This window comes from Cuculus canorus, chromosome 16 (assembly GCF_017976375.1).
Source record: "Cuculus canorus isolate bCucCan1 chromosome 16, bCucCan1.pri, whole genome shotgun sequence".
Classification (NCBI taxonomy): Eukaryota; Metazoa; Chordata; class Aves; order Cuculiformes; family Cuculidae; genus Cuculus; species Cuculus canorus.
Genome location: NC_071416.1, coordinates 7,582,495 through 7,600,794, shown reverse-complemented (window position 1 = coordinate 7,600,794; position 18,300 = coordinate 7,582,495). Strand labels below are relative to the sequence as shown.

Sequence of the window (18,300 nt, the reverse complement as noted above, 5' to 3'; positions counted from 1 at the left end):
AGAGTGCTCCGCTCCATGGACTGGGCCCAGAGACTGCAGAGGTGCCGAGCGCCTGCCCTCTGCTCCGCCAGCCCCTTCACTCGCGGGCAGGCAGCAGTGGTGAGGCCAGCAGCACTGTGCCTCTCCTCATCCTCCTCACGCTGTTAGGATCCCAGGTTAGGGACCAGGCTTTGCTGAGGGCAAAACAGGCAGCCTCAGGCCAAGGCCAGGTGGAGATTCTCTTTGCACGGCTCAGCAGTCACTTGCGCTGCGTGTGAGGTGCAGGCACACACCCCGAGCTGGTGGGAGCACAACGCTCTGCGTGCCCAAGGCGCTGAGGGCCCCGCACTCACACCTCACTGAAGGGCAGCCCCTCTGCAGACAGATCCCTGCGCAAGGAGCAGCAGTGTCAGAAATGGGCAGAGCATCTTCTGCCTGAGACACACCAGCCCTCAACAGCCCAGTGCCCAGCACTGCCCTGAAGGGCACTACAACAAAAGCCCCTTTGCCTTTCAGGGATTCTGAAGCCGGAGTACCCACTGCCTCCCAGATGGCAGGATCTGGCTGGCACCTCTTAGAACAGAACATTAGAATAACTCTGAATTTTGCCCATACTTAAAGAAACCAAAGAGATAGCACGCAAAATATGATATTGATGCTGGGATCGTTTCTCTCCAAAAGGTCACCTGCTGCCTTGCTGGAAGGAGTGTTAAAAGAGCCAGTGGAGAAGACTGGGCAACGTCTGAAAAGGAGGAGCTATTCCTGAAGATGCAGTTCAGGTCAGACGACAGCCACCATGATCTCAATTCTCCTGCCCCTCACAGCGACCAGAGGTGGGATCAGAGCCTCACAGCACCCACCTGTGCAAATGAGAGCACTCCCAGGAAGGTGTCTGCAGGGCTCCAAATGCAGCCAAAATCATTTCCACAAGGAGAGACAAAAATGTGTGCCAAGTCTTCTAGACACAGCATGTGTCTCCAGAGTGGCCACTGTAGCAGAACAGGGACAGGGTAAGCAGGTCTCATGCTCTTCCTGATGCTTTTCCTAGACTCCAACGATTTTCAGCTCAGACACACATGCCACATGTTCTCTCCACAAACTATCCAGGATGCCCCAAGAGCTAGCATGCTGCCAAGGGCTTCAGAGATGCATATAACAGCCATGCCTCAGCTGACAGGGCCAGATAACCTTCATTCCATGGCAGGGATTCCCATCAATCTGCTTCCAGCAGCTGTAGCAACCTGCATTGACCCACGAGGCGCCTGGTTTAGCCAGTCCACCAGAGCCCACACAGTGGAGCATGCGTGATCAAGGCAGAGCCCACCAGACCCCATCGCCCAGATGTGGCATGCCCCACACACCAGCGGCTGCCCTGTCTCTCCTGGCTCTGACCATGCGATGAAGCCCTGGGCTTCCAGATGAGCAGCAGAGGTGAGCCCACCACGGCCTGCTCCTGCGCCAGGGCAGCATTCTACCCCTTCACTGCTGCTCCCTGTGTCTCAGCTGCAGCCCCTGCTCTGCACCTGGCTGGCTGATAATTGGTGTCATAAGAGAAAGTTTGTTCAAATGGCTTTACCAATTAGTATAGAAAAGCTATTAGCATCACTAATGCATTCCAAAGAGTTCTACATGCTGGCACCAGATGAAAGCAGCACTGGGGCAGAGACCAAGGTGGCAAAGCCCAGCCAATGCCCGGACTGAGCCCAGATCTGTTCCGTGACATGAAGCAGCAGCGCAATAGCGTTGTCTCTACTCCAGCACTGCTCTTCCTGGCACAGGAATCAGTAACAGTTGGGCTGGGACAGATTTGTATCACTCTATGTGTGTACAAGCACACACCACAGATACCACACGTGTGTGTGGTAGGAAATCATGACAGAAACTACCCAGCACAGGCATTTCAGGACAAGAGAGGGAAACTGTTAGAAAGCAACTGAGGCAGGGGCGTGGGGTAGCAATAAAACCAAATGTAAAGTGGATGAATTATTTACTTCAAGAAACAATTGTGAAGTCACTTACTCCAGCTCCGTGCATCCTAAATGGTGTCTGCAGCGTTTCCCACATCTCCCTAGTGTGCTGAGTGATTTTTTTACAATTGGATGCATGAGGCTGGGGTAATCGCATAAGAGACTCCAGAAGATCAGTTTAGTATTGATCATGCGTTGAATTCAAAGGCTTTCCACATCTATCTGCTGCTGCCGCTGAGGTGACAGCTCAGCTGGGATCTGGGTGCTCGCTGGGTGCCTGCACGCCAGAGCCAACCTCACGCGGCTGCACCCTGTGGCTGGGCTGATGCGCAGCAGCTCGGGGCCACGGCATCACCCAGGAGCCCAGTTTATGAGTCAGCAGAGCCACAAGGCTGCTCCCCACAGAGCTTTTCCATTAAATCCCTGCAATGGATCAGTCTGCTCAGCTTCCCTCATCACTGGGGCCGGCCAGTTTGACTGGAACACAGCTGAAGCACAAAGGGCCCGATGGCAGCGACACAAGGCTATCAAGAGCCTGGAAGAGCTCCAACCCTGGGCAGACAGGGTGACAAGAAAAAGCACACAGAGAGACAGAGCACAGGAAGGAATAAGCATGGAGCAGGACCTCTGACCTATCTTGAAAGTTTACATGGTGTTTACCTTAGACTCTGCAGGTCTTCTAGGCACAGGAGTCCAAAGGGTGAGCCTGGACTCCAGAGGCAATGGCCCGGCAGCAGGATAGTTGCTGTGACATGACCATAAATGTGACAGGAAGAGGGAAAGGAATCGTTAAACATATTGCATCATGATGAGGTTTTAGTTGGGTTTTTTTTTCTGATAGTAATACGTTGTTACGAAGCCATGAAAGCTGCGCACCATGCCGTCCAAAAGACACCCTGCTTTACAGTGCTAAAATATAAAGTGTGTTTTTGCAAAATAACACGTTAAATGCATGAGAAATCTACAGATTTACTGCAACAGTAGATGCGCAGGGTAGAAAAATTACTCTTTCAGGCCCGTATTTACTCAACAGAAGACCTATACACAAATAACTCTTTGAGTAGGTCACTGGCATTCTCATAGAAGCTGAGTGGCTGAAAGTAAGGCTACAACATAAAGAGGCCCTCTTGATCAGCAGAGAGAGCATAAATTGTATGGACATGCTTTAAACCATCAGACACTTCTTCAAAATCCCCAGGCAAAAATTTTAGGCCAAAAATCTATTTTGCAAAGCCATCAACTGGGCTGAAGTGGGCCTGAGCTGTTGCACAGCAGCCCAGAGGTGAAAAAGTGCTGAGAGGCAGCACTCTTGACACAGGGCACCGCCCAGGGAGGACCTCAGTGCACTATACCTGATAGGTGCGTTGATGCAGGTCTTAAACAGAAGCATTGATAAGGCATCCAAATCTTTTGCTGTTGCTGCCGCTGTTACTGTGTTTTCAATAGCTGCAGCTGAACATTTAACCTTTACATTGATGGAATGACCTCAACATGTTCTTCCAGGCCTGTTGACAGCAAGGCTGTCTCACAGCAAACAGAGAAACGCCTTTCCTTTCAGCCTGGCAAATCAATACGCTGCGTGGCTGGCAGACTCACAGGTGTCCCCTGCTCAGCACATACAGAAGGGTCTCAGAGGTGAGGTACAGGCATCTCTCCAAATTGCTAGGTCTAACAGAGAAGGCACAAACCTCCATCTTCTTGGCAAGCAGGAGAGGAGCAGCTCACAATTTGGAAACCATGCAGTTGTTCCACCTGGGAGGCTGTCTCCGGCTGTTGCTGTCCCAAGCCTGTGGCTCTGCCAGCAGCTGAGGCACTTATTCAGCATCCTAGGATTTCAGATGGCACAGAAGGAATTAGAGGAAGGAGTAGCAGAGTAATTGCGAGTTAATATGGAGAGCCTGGTATCAAAGGCCAGAAGCGTCACCTCTCAACAACATGAAATCTATGTAGCCTGTGAGGGAAAAGCTGCAAGCCTCACAAAGGCATCCATAAAATTAACATTTGGATGAGAATGTGAGAGAATAGAGACCATGCACTGCAGCAGCAGGTTGGGCAAGCACCTGCCACCCCTGCCCAGCAATCCCCCTTGACTGGGTACATCCTCCTGCACCATCACCTCACTGAGCGGGGCCCCAGAGTTGCCCTCTTGCCAGGACGGGGCTGCCAGGGAGCTTTCAGGAGATGGTGGCATTTTGGTAGGGCCATGGGGAGTAAGCAACAAGGGCAGGAACAGGCCACATCCCAGCTCTCCTTAAGGGATCACTCCCTGGCCCCAGTGCTGGGAGCATTTCCCCTCAGTCTGGCTCAGAGGAGATAGGAAGGCTCAGACCCTCTCCCAACCCTCAGCTTTGTGCGTGTCTCACTCTGTGCTGTCTGAGCAAGCACTGAATCTGGCAAGGCAATGAGATCCGGGGAACACATTTTTCCACAAATCACAGATCCTGTGTTGCTGTGCCAGGAGCCATGAAATAGTGACCCCAAGCAGACCTCATCACCCAGAGAAGCCAAGAAGACCAGACCTCTCTCTTGCTGTCCCAGGACTCCACCCCACCAACCAAGTGCCTGAGGGCTGTCCCTCAGCACAGCAGAGACACTGGACACCCAGCACCCCGACAGCTTTCAGGGTGCATAGCGAGGTGACTGTGTCCGTGTGTGCATCACTCTGCTGGCACAGGCAAAGAGACTGCTGACATGTGGACCTGGCCAATGCTCTGTTACCGCTGCTTAGAGTAGTATTGCACAGTGAGGGAAATACTCCTTCCCTACCACAGACCTGAGGGGATAGTGTGCTGTGTACGGCCATGCACTCATCCAGCCCGGCTGACCCTGCACTGCCCTGCACACAGTTCCACGCGCAGACCCCACCACACGTCAGAGCTGTGCGCTTAGCCGTGTGCCGCGCTGCTGGCTCACACACCTGCTGCACTGTCTCAGCACCCAGAGCAAATGGAGCCATTCCGCTGCTGCCTGCAGTAGGACTGCCTTGCAATTAAAGGAATGAAATGTTTATATAGGCATAAATCTGTGTTAATGAGGTGAATCCTGCACCCGCCCCAACAGGCTCTATAACAAGGCTAGGAACGTAGGGGAAGGGAGAAGGTTCAGGTGTGTGCTGCTCCCAGTCAGTAGCTCGGCCAGGTAAGGGAGATGGGGTGGGAAAGGGGAGCAGACCCAGGCAGCCGGCTGGCTGTGTGCAGGAGCCACCAGCTCTCTCATTAACATGGAATTAGCAGGAGGGCCCAGACCGTTGTCAGTCTTCCTTAGGTTCAGGAGGTGCTGGAGCCCTTTCCTGCCCTGGGATGGTGACTGCATCTGACGGAAAGATTTAGGAAGAGCACAAGTGATTCAGACAGTGATGCTGCCACAGAGGGGGGACCTGCTGCTTTGGGCCCTTCCACCTCAACCGCCTGTCCAAAGAAGTCCTTTGCTGAAAGCAGCAGCAGGAGGAAATCCCTATGCAGGTCAGCCTCACTCTCCTCTGTTCCTCAGAAACACTGCACTAATCCCTGTCGCCTGCCTACACGGGAAACCACGGAGACACAGAATCCAATTAGTTTGAAATCCTGCTTCTGGCTCCTGCACAGCATTTCCCTCTGATAGAGCTGGGGAGCTGCAGAGATAAACGGTGCATTAGGATTCCAGTGGGGTCTGACAGGCAAGAATGGCTTTGGAACTGCAGCACCAGCCCAGAGAATGAGTGAGGCACCAGTGTGCCTTTCCCAAGCCCCTCTCCCCACTTCTACCAACCCTTCCTCCTTGCTCGTACCGCAGCACCACTCCCTCAGTTAAGCCTGGCTGCTCAGGGTGAAAGCTGAGGACCAGAGTTAGAGACAGCACATCTCCAGGTTGACTTATCTACCACAGAGCCTGCACTCTTCACAGGGGCAGGAAAACCTTGTAGGGGCTGAATAGTATCAAAGTCTCTTCGCTGGTGGGGTTGGCCAAGGTGGCATGAAGTGCAGTGCCAGGGCCCATCTCATCACTGAAATCCACCGGGGCACCTCTGTACCCACAGGTCCTGTCAGCATCAGCACGATACAGGTCACACTCGGCTCCCTATCCCTCCTCCAGCAGGGACTGATCCTGAGTGGCTGGCTCTCAGGAATGATCTGGGGGACAAAGCAGGTCCCAGCTCCACAGAGAGAGCAGGCAAAGGGACTGAAACAGGTGATCCTTCCCTGGACAAGCTCAGCACTGCCTCTAGCCCAGCCAAGCAGAGTGTAAGGGGCAACTGCTGTTGAGTGTGGGCTATACCCTGGCCCTGCCTGTGGCAACAAGTCTCCTGTGCCCAGCGCTACCACTGCCTTGCCTGCTGTACTCACACTCCTCCTTGCACCCTCAGTAAATTACCTGCTTTGCATTTTGCAGCAGCAACTTAACAGTATTAATTCATTGTGTTCTGTCTTTACAAACACCATTATCATATCACCAGCCAGGATTATGCAAATCCTGGAAAGGAATTATTTCTCTCCCCAAAGTCACCTTGATTTTTCCGTTTTAACCCAAAATGAAACAGGAGTTGCCTTGGATAAACTGTTAAAACACACAATCACATGCAGGGGCTCTTATGGTCCCATAGTGCAAAACACGCATCCATGCCAGCCACAGCAGTGCCCAGCTAGGTGACCCTTCACAGCCGCAGGGGACACGGGGACAGCTCTGTGCTGGCCCCACCAAGCCTGCTCCTGTGCCTGCACGCAGGTGGACCTGGACACTAGCGGACAGGACCCAGGACCAAGAGCTGGGGAAACAACTCCCTCACAAAATACTCCTGGGATACTCCATAGCTCCATACCCCAGGCACGGGGCCGTGGGCAGGTTGGACGCTGCGCAGAAGCATGCAGGGCTGGAAACAGGGGAAACATTTCAAAACTGCATTAAGAATTGCTCTGTAGCTGCAACTGGTCTGCCCGCATCCTGTCCCTGCTTTCCAGGCCACCACTTCAGCTTGAGCCTGCACCACACCTATCAAAACAGTGTGTCCTCCCACGCAAGTGTGGATGCTCCTTACGGATCAATGAGCAAGTCTGCACTCCACTCCAGGAATTCGCTCTTTAACAGGGTCCCTCAAATAACATAATGCCTTTGTCCATAACCTCCTTTGCTGCAGAAATAAAGGCCCCTCAGCCTCTGATGCAGCTCAACGTGGCTGCATTTGCCCCTCAGCACGTAAAGAAGCACTTGCACAATTAAAGGTAACCTTTTTCCTATTATTTGTTGATAATTTGAATCTGTCCTTCCACAAAGGGCAAGAACAATATTGTAGGTAGAAGGAAGGACTTCTACTCTTTTGCAGGGCAGACAGCAAGCCCCTGCAACCTTAGCACAGCATGCTCTTGTAACAGAAACCAGGCGCTGGGCTCAGGGCTGGCTCTGATGGCCAGCAATCACTACATGCATTCTGGCTCAGTACAGAGGGGCCATTCTGAAAGAGAGTTCTGCTTCAGATTCCATCCATGATGGATGGTAACCCTGTAAGAGCAGCAAAAAAACCCTTCCCATTAGTCCTAAGTATTTTTTATTTTCAAACTCAATGCGTTCTGGCAGACAAAGAATCAAGGGCAGCAGCCATACGCTGGTGAAGCACCATGTCTGCAGGTTGGTGCATTAAAAAGACATTGATGGGTCTACGCTCAGCAACTCTTGTGCTTATGGCTCACACGTGACTCTAACAGAGATGGGGAACTCCTCCACAAAAATGCACTGTGACAAAGACAAGGATAAAATCAGGTACTGTCAACCTATGGTAAAACGCAGCTTGGCAAAATACATTTATCCCAAACCCTGGAAACAAATCCCTGGCACTGTGCCTGGACACCCTCAGCCCCGGCTGCAGCCTGCAGTCTGCACAGCAAGGAAGCGTTCAGTCTGTATTCAGCCAAATCTGGTGTGGGCCAAAGGAGCAGGGAACTACCCAGGCTCTATGGGAACACCTGGAGCCAGTGCAGAGCTGGATACTCCCTGGCTAGTGCTTGTGGTGTTTCAAACCACAAATGGAGAACGTGAGGAGAAACTGAAAGAACCACCTTGGCCAACCCAGAACAGAGCCCGAGTGCTGACGGGAAAGAGATGCCTCCACCTGGTACAGCAAAGACCCAGGGTTCAGGCTGCTCCTAGTCTCACAGAGAGTCATTCTCATTCCTGCTCTGATGTGTTCAACATGGTCTCTCTTTGATCTGTTCCAGCTACTCTCATATTCCCCTCTGCCTTCCCACTGCTGCACGCCCAGCTCCTCTTTACCAGCTCTCATTTCCAGTTGTGCCTGATGTCTTCTGATCATTCCACACCTCCACTCATGCTGCCAGGCTCCACCAGGCCACCACTGTCCTCACAAGCTCAGAAGAAAGCTTGAAAGAGGGACTACATCCTCCTGGCCTTGACAATCTAAAGGATGAATCTTTCCAGATGCAGTCAGTCCTGCCCACCTTCCAGCCACAACAGTCTCTCTCCACAGACATGCACCCCCTCAGAGGCAGCCCCTGCTCTGCTGAGGATGGAAGGCAGGTGCAAACCTAGAGCACAGGAGGAATGTAATGGCGGAGACAGAAACGGGGAAGGCAATTCAATTTTCAGAGGCTGTCCCACCAATTCAGCTCAGAGACGATAAGAAACCCATTTCCAGCGATAGGCACCCTAATCCCCAGCCATCCTGCATTTCCATTTCTGAGAGGTGCTATTTCCAACAGGGAGGCATTTTCCCATCTAGGTTTGCTAGAAGGGACAGCAATGGATTAAATACCAATTTTTCCAGCACTGTTTAACTCTTTCTGTGCCTACTCCTGCCACTTATGCAAGTGCTGAAAGTGCAGGTCAGCAGAACGGCTGCTGCACTGTGCTGCAGAGAGAATAGAACTAAGGGCCTCTCACAGGCTTTTCGCAGTGGCCTGAAGAGGCAGGGAAGAGGTGAAAAAAAAGTTAAATGCATCGGCAGCGCAGGCTTAGATCAGGCATTTATTATTGCTCATACAGATCAGTGGTAACTAACCTCACTGTCCGCAGGAGGGCCATTCTCAGCACTGGGCAACAGCTGCTGTGTTGAACACGTTGTGTCTTCCCCCGTCGCTGTATTCTGAGGGTCAGCCTTCCCAAGGATGGTTGGTGTCCGCTCCCAGCAATCCTGGACTTTGCTGTTAGCAGTGGTTCTCTTACAAGAGCCACCTAACTTCCAGCATCCTGCAGGACTTTCTCCCACCACTGGGAAGCCACTAAGCTACAGCATTCCTTGGATAACAGCGGTCTTTCCCCAGATGCCTGCGGCCAGCCCTCTTCCTTGTTCCACTGCCCTCACTCTGTGATGAGGATCTCCAGTTATCTCTGTTTCCTGATGTCAGGACTCCTATCCACTGTCTGAACGTCCTTCAGGCAGTCAAAGGGCTGAGACTCCCAGCCCTGCTTCTGTAGCAAAATCGATTGCTCTGGCCCTGGCATCCCTCCCCTATTCCAGATATCAGACATAAAACTCTTCCCGCAGCACTGGAATAAAGCCTGACCACTCTGACTTAGCCTCTCCAAACCCCTCCCTTGATCCCTCTTATGAACTGAACCAGGGAATTCTGAGGGAAAGGAGAGCCCCAGACAGCCACTGCCTCACAAACTGGTAAGGCAGCCTTGGTGCAAAGCTTGCGGGAGCAAGCACCAGTTGCTCTGTAGTTAGAGCTCTCCCGTCCCTCCGCATGGCTCCAGCACCAACCACAACTGCCCATTCATCACCCACTAAACAAATGGAAATTTAAGGGCTCATGGCTCTAAAATACAGAAAAATATTTCCCTGTGTATTTTAACAGTGCTGTAATTCAGTGGCTCAGAAATGATGAATGGCAGCAGAAGGGGGCTGGGCCCAGCATACAGCAGAACGCTGATGCAGTGGAAGCCTGAGAGATGGAAAGCTGATGGAAGAGTCTGAGAAAGCTCCCAGGATTGCTGTTGCACGGGGCTGGGAGAACACCACCATCTACAAAGACCTATTCCCTCCCATAACTCGCTACCCCACCATTCAGTGCAGGATTTGCAGCAGAGGCTTTGAGACATCTACGTGAGGATGAACAGACTTGAGCACTGTGCCAGTCAAGCATGTTCCCTGTGCTCCTGGGAGGCACACGGTTACACTCCCCATGCAGCCCTTGCTGGTGGGTTTGCAGACTCAAGGTACCAGCAAGAAATGCAAAAAATGCTTCATTGCTGGGAGAAGAGGAGCACCTGGTGGAAAGACAGAGAGTAAACAGGAGCAGTACCGGCTCCCCCTGTGTAATCTCCCTGCTCTTTCAATTCAGCAGTAATTGAAACCAGGCTCTTTAACACAGGTGCCAATTACTGCCTGTTAATGCAAGGAGCTCTGATAGATACAGCAATTACTCAGCTATGCTGGGCTGGAAAGCACACGGTAAAATGGTAGGGCTTCCAGCAAACCTTCTTGCAGTGCCTGACAGGGCAAGTTCTTGCACTCACGCCCTCCAGAAAATGCTACTGATGTTACTGGGATGTATTAGGCAAAGCATTGACAGCAGCTCAGTGGAGGGGATCCTTCCCCTTTGGTCAGCACTAGTGAGGTCACGCCTGGAGTGCTGTGCCCGGCACTGGGCTCCCCAGTACGAGAGGCATGGACATGCTGGAGAGAGCCCAGCAAAGGGCCAGAGATGAAAGGACTGGAGCACCCCACATACGAGGAAAAGCTGCAGGGCTGGGACTGCTCAGCCTTGGAGGAGGGTTGGGGGTGGACCTGTCCACGTACATAAATACCTGAAGGGAGAGTGAAAAGAGCACAGAGACAGGCTCTTGTCAGTGGAGCCCAGGGATAGGACAAGAGGCAAGGGGCACAGACTGAAACACAGGAGGTTCCTTCTGTACATCAGGAAAACGATTTTTCACTGTGGGCGCGACTGAGCACTGACACAGGTTGCCCAGAGAGACTGCAGAGTCTCCATCCTTGGAGATACTCAAAAGGCATCTGAGTATGGTCCTGGACAACCAGATCTGAGAGACCCTGCTTGCACAGGGGTTGGACAGGCTGAGCTCCAGAGGTCTCTTCCAACCTCAACCATTCTGTGACTGTGATCTCTAACCATCCACATTCCTTGTTTCCTGTGCCCAGTTTCTTGACCCTTCCTGGTCAGCTGCCTTTGCTCCCTCTTCTCTGCCCAAAGACCCCATTTGTTAGCCTTTCTGGGGGTGATGTGACAGTCAGGAAGGGGTAGTGCAGTGATGACAGGGAGAGGACAACGGTAGGCACAATTCCCAGCAAAAACCTGCTGCTCCTTGGTCTTTTATCCTCCAGTAACAGCTGACCTGGAGAGACAGTGCCTTGGGAGAACCTCAGTGGGTGATGAAAAGAGGGTTGACCTACCTGGTCCAGCATCAAGTAGGGGGGGGAAATTAGTCTTTCACAGGACCACATCAGAGTCCTTTTTACTCTACACAGAGCACCCTTTGCCTCCTACACACCCTCAGTAGGTAATGTGCTGGTAGCAAGCTCAGAGGCGTGTATGGGAAGCAATGAGTGGGAGCAGGTTGGCAAGGATCTCCCCTGCATGGTGCTGCAAATCGGATAGGGTGCCCATATCTCTAAAAGGATTTTGACAAAACGCAGGATTTGCAGAATAATTACAAATGAGATTTGGAGGCTGGAGAAAACACTTGCCTTGGACTGCAGAGACCCAAGGCAGTGAACATGAAAACCTGCACACCCCAACAATAAAAAAACCACGAGCTTCCATGCAGAAGCAGCGGTAGAGAGCTAGTGGCAATTATTTTCCACTGCAAAGATCACATATGAATGCAAGACCTTTGCAGCCCAAAGCTGGGTAAACCAGACCTCCAGTCACCTGTAGCCCAAGCTCCCCTTTCCCCATCTCACTGTGCACCAACCACAAACCACATAATGAAAACTACAGAGATCCTCAGCTGAAACAAGAAATGAAGCATGGCTTGAGGTAGCCCTACTGCTGGACACCAGGCCCTGTGCTGCCGCTCCGCCTTGCTGCTCCTGTGTGGTTTGGAGCCAGGATGGCTTTCCCACAGTAAGCTTGCTGATGATCCCACGTTTGCTGGGCAGAGGACCAGAGGAATGCAGAGGAGTTTGCAAGGACACCTCCCCCTGGGCCCTCAGGATGTTCACTATACTGAAATTTCAGCAGGAAGCCAAGTATCTGTTCTTCAGATAAAGAGGCCTCCTAGGGGAATGAGCAGGGGGGCAAAATCAGCACAGACCTAAACACCTGGTCTTACAGGCAAGAATAGAGTTTGCAACGGGAGTGCAGTGCCTCTGAGATTCACTCAGTTTTGCTTCTGCTGGTTAATTAGCTGAAATGCCATCAATATTCAGTCACAGCCCTATTTCCTGTGTGTCGGTGGGTGCGTGTGGGCCCGCAGATGATGGAAGGTTTGCACATACGAACATGTGTGTGCTTTCCCCAGCAAAGGGGCTGTGTCTGTGCTGCCATGTGCACACGCCGGTCCTCAGCACCGCAGTGCTCGAGTGGTTCCAGCACATTCAGCCTTCAGACGCTGAGGAAGGTGGGCAGAACCAAACGGTGCCACACAATGACTGACTGTACAGAAAATTCCTTCTCGCATTCCCTAGAGCAGCCTCTGATTCAGGGCTCATCAGAAAACAATCTGCACAACCAATGAGCCTCATCACTCCTCCTGGGAAGACCCCAGAGACCACACTGTGGCACAAAGGGACCTCTTCAAGGCCCTGCACACAGGGTTAGATTTACACAGTGTTTCCAGTCCAGAGTGGAACAAGTGGCAGGGAAGTTCAGAAAGTGATAGGAAAGCATTCATCAGACTCTCTATCCCCAAGTTGTTGCTTTTCCAAACATAGGGAATGGAAGTGTTTCTGGAAAGCTCAGAGGTCCAATGGATAGGGGAAGAGAACTGAGACAGACAGCTCTGGCCAACAGGATGGCTGCACCTCACTGCTTTGACATCAGTCTTTGCCCATTTCCCCAAAGTACCAACACTGCTTCCCTGTTCTGTTGTCTCTGTGCCTCACCTCTGCATCTTCTTTAATCAGAGCCTTGAAATTTGTGATGGAGGACTGGTTTCAGGTCACCGAGTGGCAAGTTCCACTCTCCGCAAATCACAGGATGCGCCCATCCTCCATCATTGGTGCTCCTGCTGGTGCTGGAGGAGACACAGAGCAGACAGACACAGTAGATGTGGGTGAACAGAAGTGGAGCAAGCAGATCTTGGACCAAGAACACCAATGCTGGCAGAGGAGATATGGGGAATGGAGAAGGTACACACTGTGCTCCCTCCCTTGCAAAGTTTAGGCTCTCACCAGAAGCAGCTACAAAAGCAAGATAAACCCAGAAACAATAGCATCCTTTCATTTTCATTCCACGTTTCCCAGGCAACACCAAGTGCTCAACAACAGTTTAGAGTGCAAAAGCCCCCTCTGTTTGCCCAGTTAATGGCAGGAAGATGAAAGGACTTAAGCAGAGCTGCTCACTGCTTATTGTTTGGTAACCAAAGTCAGTCACCTGCAACAATGACATTTATACCCAACACTATGCTGTTTTTAAATGCGAACTTCCATGCTGGAGCTTTGAAAGCCAGTGAGGAAGATAAATTTCAATTCTTAAATTACAGATCTACAGCTACCCCTGCACACATGTCTGGGAATCCATGGCAGCTCTGTGAAGGCAGATGCACATGTATCTCAGCAGGAATGCTCCAGGCTAGAGAATGCAATTTAGATCCAGGACTGTTGCTCAGACAAACACACTGATGCACAGATGCCAAAAGAATCCCTAGCCGCAGCAGACCCTCAAAATCAGTCAGGCTGCATGGTTCCCAATACGACTCCAAGAATCCTCTCTTCAACCGAAGCGCAGAACTATGTCTTTAATACACAGCTGGGTATGTATGTTTAGCATTCCTGTTTAGGTCACTTGTGGAATGAGGGTGAACAGTGTCTATTCTCACCTCTTTGTAGCATGCTGGGGCCAGACCATAAGCCTTCATGCCGCAGAGACCTGACTCAGGGCTATTACAGAGATGGACCTCTGCTTGTAACACAACTCTTGATCTAACAGTTAAAGGAGAAGCTAATGGAACAGAGATTCAGCGGCTAAATCACAGGCAAGGTGATTTGAAGAGTCCTAGCACTGGAAGACTCTCAAAGCGATTTAGGCTCAAAAAGAAATTGCATTTTCCAATTATGCTCACCTAGGGGCTTGTTCCTTCTCTCTTTGATGAGTTATCATGCAAATTTGTTATGCCTCAAATCAAATGAGCCCTGAAGATGCTGTGAAACAGCTGCCCCTTCCCACCTTATTCTAGTAAGCCTGACTGAATCTAGATCTTGCGAAAACATTCTGGAGCTTTAGCCAGCAGGGAATACACTATCCCACGTGTGTTATTAAATCAATACGCCATTTCATCTGAATGGTCTGAGTAGTTCTAGCACAAAACAGACAACAAAGGACTTTCAAAGCAGTAGAAAAGCCATGTACACATTAACTTAATCTCCCACGGGTATGCAGGAAAGTAACTGTCCAGGGAAGGATGCAGAACTGCTTGTTCCAAAAGCCGTTCCGAGCACACTTCATTGAAGTGAGTGACAGTGTCGCATTTGTCATCCAAAAGTTGTGCCCAGATCAGGAAAGCTAAACGTGGACACTAGGCCCTAGGATACTGCCCTTCTCTTAAAGAAGAAATGAGACTGGAAACAACAGACTACAGGGTTCTACAGTTCACAAGCACTTGCATTGACACAATCACATTTCATCTACAAACACTGTATATCATGCAAATCTTGTCCTGTGAACAAAGTTGCCTTTACCTTGGATTTAAAGGGATCTGAAATCCCAGTCTGTGTGTGGTACAGTAGAAAAACGCCTGAAGTTCAGATCCAGGAAAGCGGAAAGTGAAATGCAAAGAGCACTGCAGTATAGCTAAACACAGATTCCGTGCAGAAAGCATCCTGCCCCACATCAAGTAGAGAGTATTCAGTGCTTAGGGCTTACACCTATCCGTAGGGTAAACAGGGTGAATCCCGCTGTAAGCATCACAAGTCCCAGCTACTGGAAAATCCAGCTAGGGTAGACCAAGCCATTCTCAGCTCCAGGCATCCTACTGAACGCACAAGATCCCTTCATCTGCCAGCCCAGACTGGAACTGCTAGTTTGATAGCTTTATATGAAGTGGCTGCACCACCTGCTGTCTGCTCTGAAGCAAGACACCAGTGTCTATTAGCACATCATAAAAGATGATCATCAAAAGTGTTCTTCTTCAGAAGCAGTTGGAATAATCTCCCCAGGGAAGTGGTGGATTCCCCAACATTGGACACTTAAGATTCATCTGGACAGGGCGCTGGGCTGGATTGTCTAGACTGTGCTTTTGCCAAGAAAAGGTAGACCAGGTGATCCTTGAGAGCACCACTTGTGGCTTAGCAGGAAGGTAAAAGACACATCTTAAATCTTGCACCATTCCCCTTCCCTGGACAAGGCTGGAGCACCCAATAATTCAATCCAATGGGGCAAAGAGATAAGGTTCCTACAAAAAACTACAATACTAAAAGTCTTCTCAGGATACGGTGTCTTGTTCATGCATGAAGGCAGACAAGTCGGTATGCTCTCCTGGCTGGCACAAATACGACCACCTGCAGGAAGATCCTGCACTTTTAGAGATCCTGTTCATGGGCGAGGATTTTTTGCGCCAGGTCTACACTCTCAATATACAACCTTCAGGATTCCTCAATAGGCTTCCCCGTCTCACCATGCCATCCTGCTTCCACCAAACTATGGCTCAGGCTCATCTTCCAAGTTTGCCCTTGGTGAAAGGCACAGTATGTGCTTCTGGTGCAGCACCTGCAGATCCACACTGTGGCAGAACAGCAGGACCTTCGCCAGGCCTTGGCTCTCCTTTGGGTGGGCACAGACAGAGGCTCTTGGATCTTCCTCCTAGGTAGCTGTCAGGCAGGTCTGGCAAGAACAGAACAGGGGCCTTTGTGCTTCACCTTCAAGTCTTGTTGGGGGCGTTCATCATCCTCTTCCTCCTTCTCCTCAGCTTGTTTTGTGTGGTGCAGCCATAGCTCCAAGTCAGGGTCAGAGATGGCCTCTTTGTGCAGCTTCAGAGCTTTGTCACCTGCATGCAGACAGCCCATTTAGTGACAAACTCAGTAGAGCACCCATCAAACCTGGCGCTGGCAAGAAGCTGTAAGTACACACAGTTCCTAGTGACACTGCGAGAATGCTTACAGAGAAACAGAGAAGGATTTAAAACACAGTCACCTTTGGAATTTATGGCTTTGAGAATGACATGAAAGGAGATTCCTGACAGGCAGACAGCAAAGCCTGGCCATTTCAAGAGACTGAGGCAGTCTCCCAGGAAATGTATGGCAAGGAATAAAATGCAGATTTCCTTGGAAACAAAAACCATGACAAGCGGCAGGGCAGGACCTGAAGAGACATGCATGAGATATTTTACAGCCCAGACCAAGACGCTAGGCTGCTCATTTCCCTCAGCACATTCTTCCACACGTAGAGAATTCTAAAAACAGTTTCTAGAAACAGGATGATCTGTTAAAGTGGGATGTGGGCTTTTGTATCTTCTGACTGCACAGCTTAGCTACATAGGAATGCTGCGACTCCTGGACCAGACAGATTTCACACATCACTCAGAAGTACGTGTAGTTCCTCAAAGAATCGGAGAATGTGCTACAATAGGTTAAAGAGAGCTCAAACCAGGGGGTTGTTCATATCCAGGTCTGATGCAAGAGCATGAACTTCTTACCCCTCCTCCTTCCCACACCACCCATTGCTCATGAAGCCCACATGTTTTAGTCTATCCCAAATACCACCAAACTTTGGACCTTAATGGTATTTTTTATAGAACAGCCACCAGTCTCTGCCCCTCGCTTGTCAGGGAGCCAGGGAGTCAACTTCACTGCAGAGATGGCAAGTCAAAGCATCAAGTTCCCACGCAAGGAGATCGAAAATAATGGAGATGATTTCTAAGGCTTTAATAAAGTTCCTCTAAAGAAGTCGCCAATACATGAGGTCCATTAGGGATGAGGCAGTACTTGCATTCCAGTATTAGCACCAGAACCATGCCTTACCTTAAAAATGCCAGCAATGGAAAGGGTGAGGCTAGATGTTCTGGAAATCAAGAGGAATTCAGAAAAGCCTAAAGCAAAGGCAAGAATTCCACCCAAGAACAACTTCCCTACCAGAAAGAACAGCACTCCTGCTTTATGGAAATGGCAGAGCTTCTCTGATACGGACAAAGGCAGGCCTAGGAATGAGACAGTGAAGAGCAGAGTACCTGTCGCAACTCCCAGGACTTCTCACAACAAGATGGGAGTGGGCTGCTCACATTGCAGTATCAGGAGGATGTGGAGCCAGTTCTGCATAGTCCTTACATTCACAAGGGTGTCAGGCTGCTATTCCTATGCACCCTTTAACGCTCTGCCAGTGTAAGATATATCTGGGTCCTTATAATTCCAAGTCTCTAACTACTTTGTAAAGTTCACAGCGGTTCACTTATCTAAATGACATCTCAAACAAGCTACTATGCAGTCTTCCCAACCACTCTATAAAGCTTTCCCTAATTAACTCACACACCTTAAAACACTGCGAAGAGTGGCAAGAGCCTCAGGAACATGAGCGGCTGCAGGTGAAACATGATGTCAATAGGGTTCTCAAGTCTTGACAGAGAAAAATCAGTAACAGACCAGGTAGCAACAAACCAGGGAATAACAACTCCTACAGCCTTTGTTTACCATTCCTAGACATACACCTTATTTGTAATGCCCATGTCTGTGCTGCTGCAGAGGCCATGCCACCTTCCTCACCCATCAATAGAAACCCCCTGCCCAGGTTCCAAATACTGTCCTTTGCACAAGTTGGTTTGTTTCTGCAGCAGGAGCTACCACCTCCTTACTCCCCGCTACCAGCATCACCCTCTTCCTAACACCCTACATACCCAGTCCGGCCTTCTGCATAAATATCTGTGCCCGAGTCCAGCGAACACTCCCAAGGAAAGAGGTGCACAGCACTAGCATGAAGCCCTGTGTGTTGAAGTGTGTGGACCTGCAGATGAACATGGAGAGCCCACCTGCAACGAGCAGAACCACCAGTAGCAATGACACCTTCTGAACAAGAGCAAACACAGACTCCTGGAGCTGAACAGACACCTCTGCTCTTTCAGATTTATCCATGTAACTGCATTCTTCCTCTCCTTGTATTTCTTTTACATGCACTGCCTGCTTCCCTGGGCTTGATCTTCTCCCTCCCATACCATCCTTACAACTTCCTCCAGCTTGAAGAGAAATGAAAAAACCAGGATGAAGAGAATGGCAGAGGATTTGGTCATCGTGTAGCTGTAGGGACCAAAATATGCTGTCAGC

The 18,300-nt window shown here is 50.5% G+C and overlaps 1 protein-coding gene across 1 annotated transcript; it reads right to left on the bottom strand.

The window, feature by feature from the left end:
- Positions 1 to 314: 314 nt before the first annotated feature.
- On the bottom strand, positions 315 to 18,273 carry SLC35C2 (solute carrier family 35 member C2). The gene is given in 6 exon segments (XM_009558394.2): positions 315 to 16,037; positions 16,184 to 16,313; positions 17,011 to 17,186; positions 17,516 to 17,598; positions 17,873 to 18,045; positions 18,201 to 18,273. Coding segments are annotated over 6 exon segments (801 nt in total). The 5' UTR covers positions 18,267 to 18,273; the 3' UTR covers positions 315 to 15,864.
- Between the last annotated feature and the right edge of the window lie 27 nt (positions 18,274 to 18,300).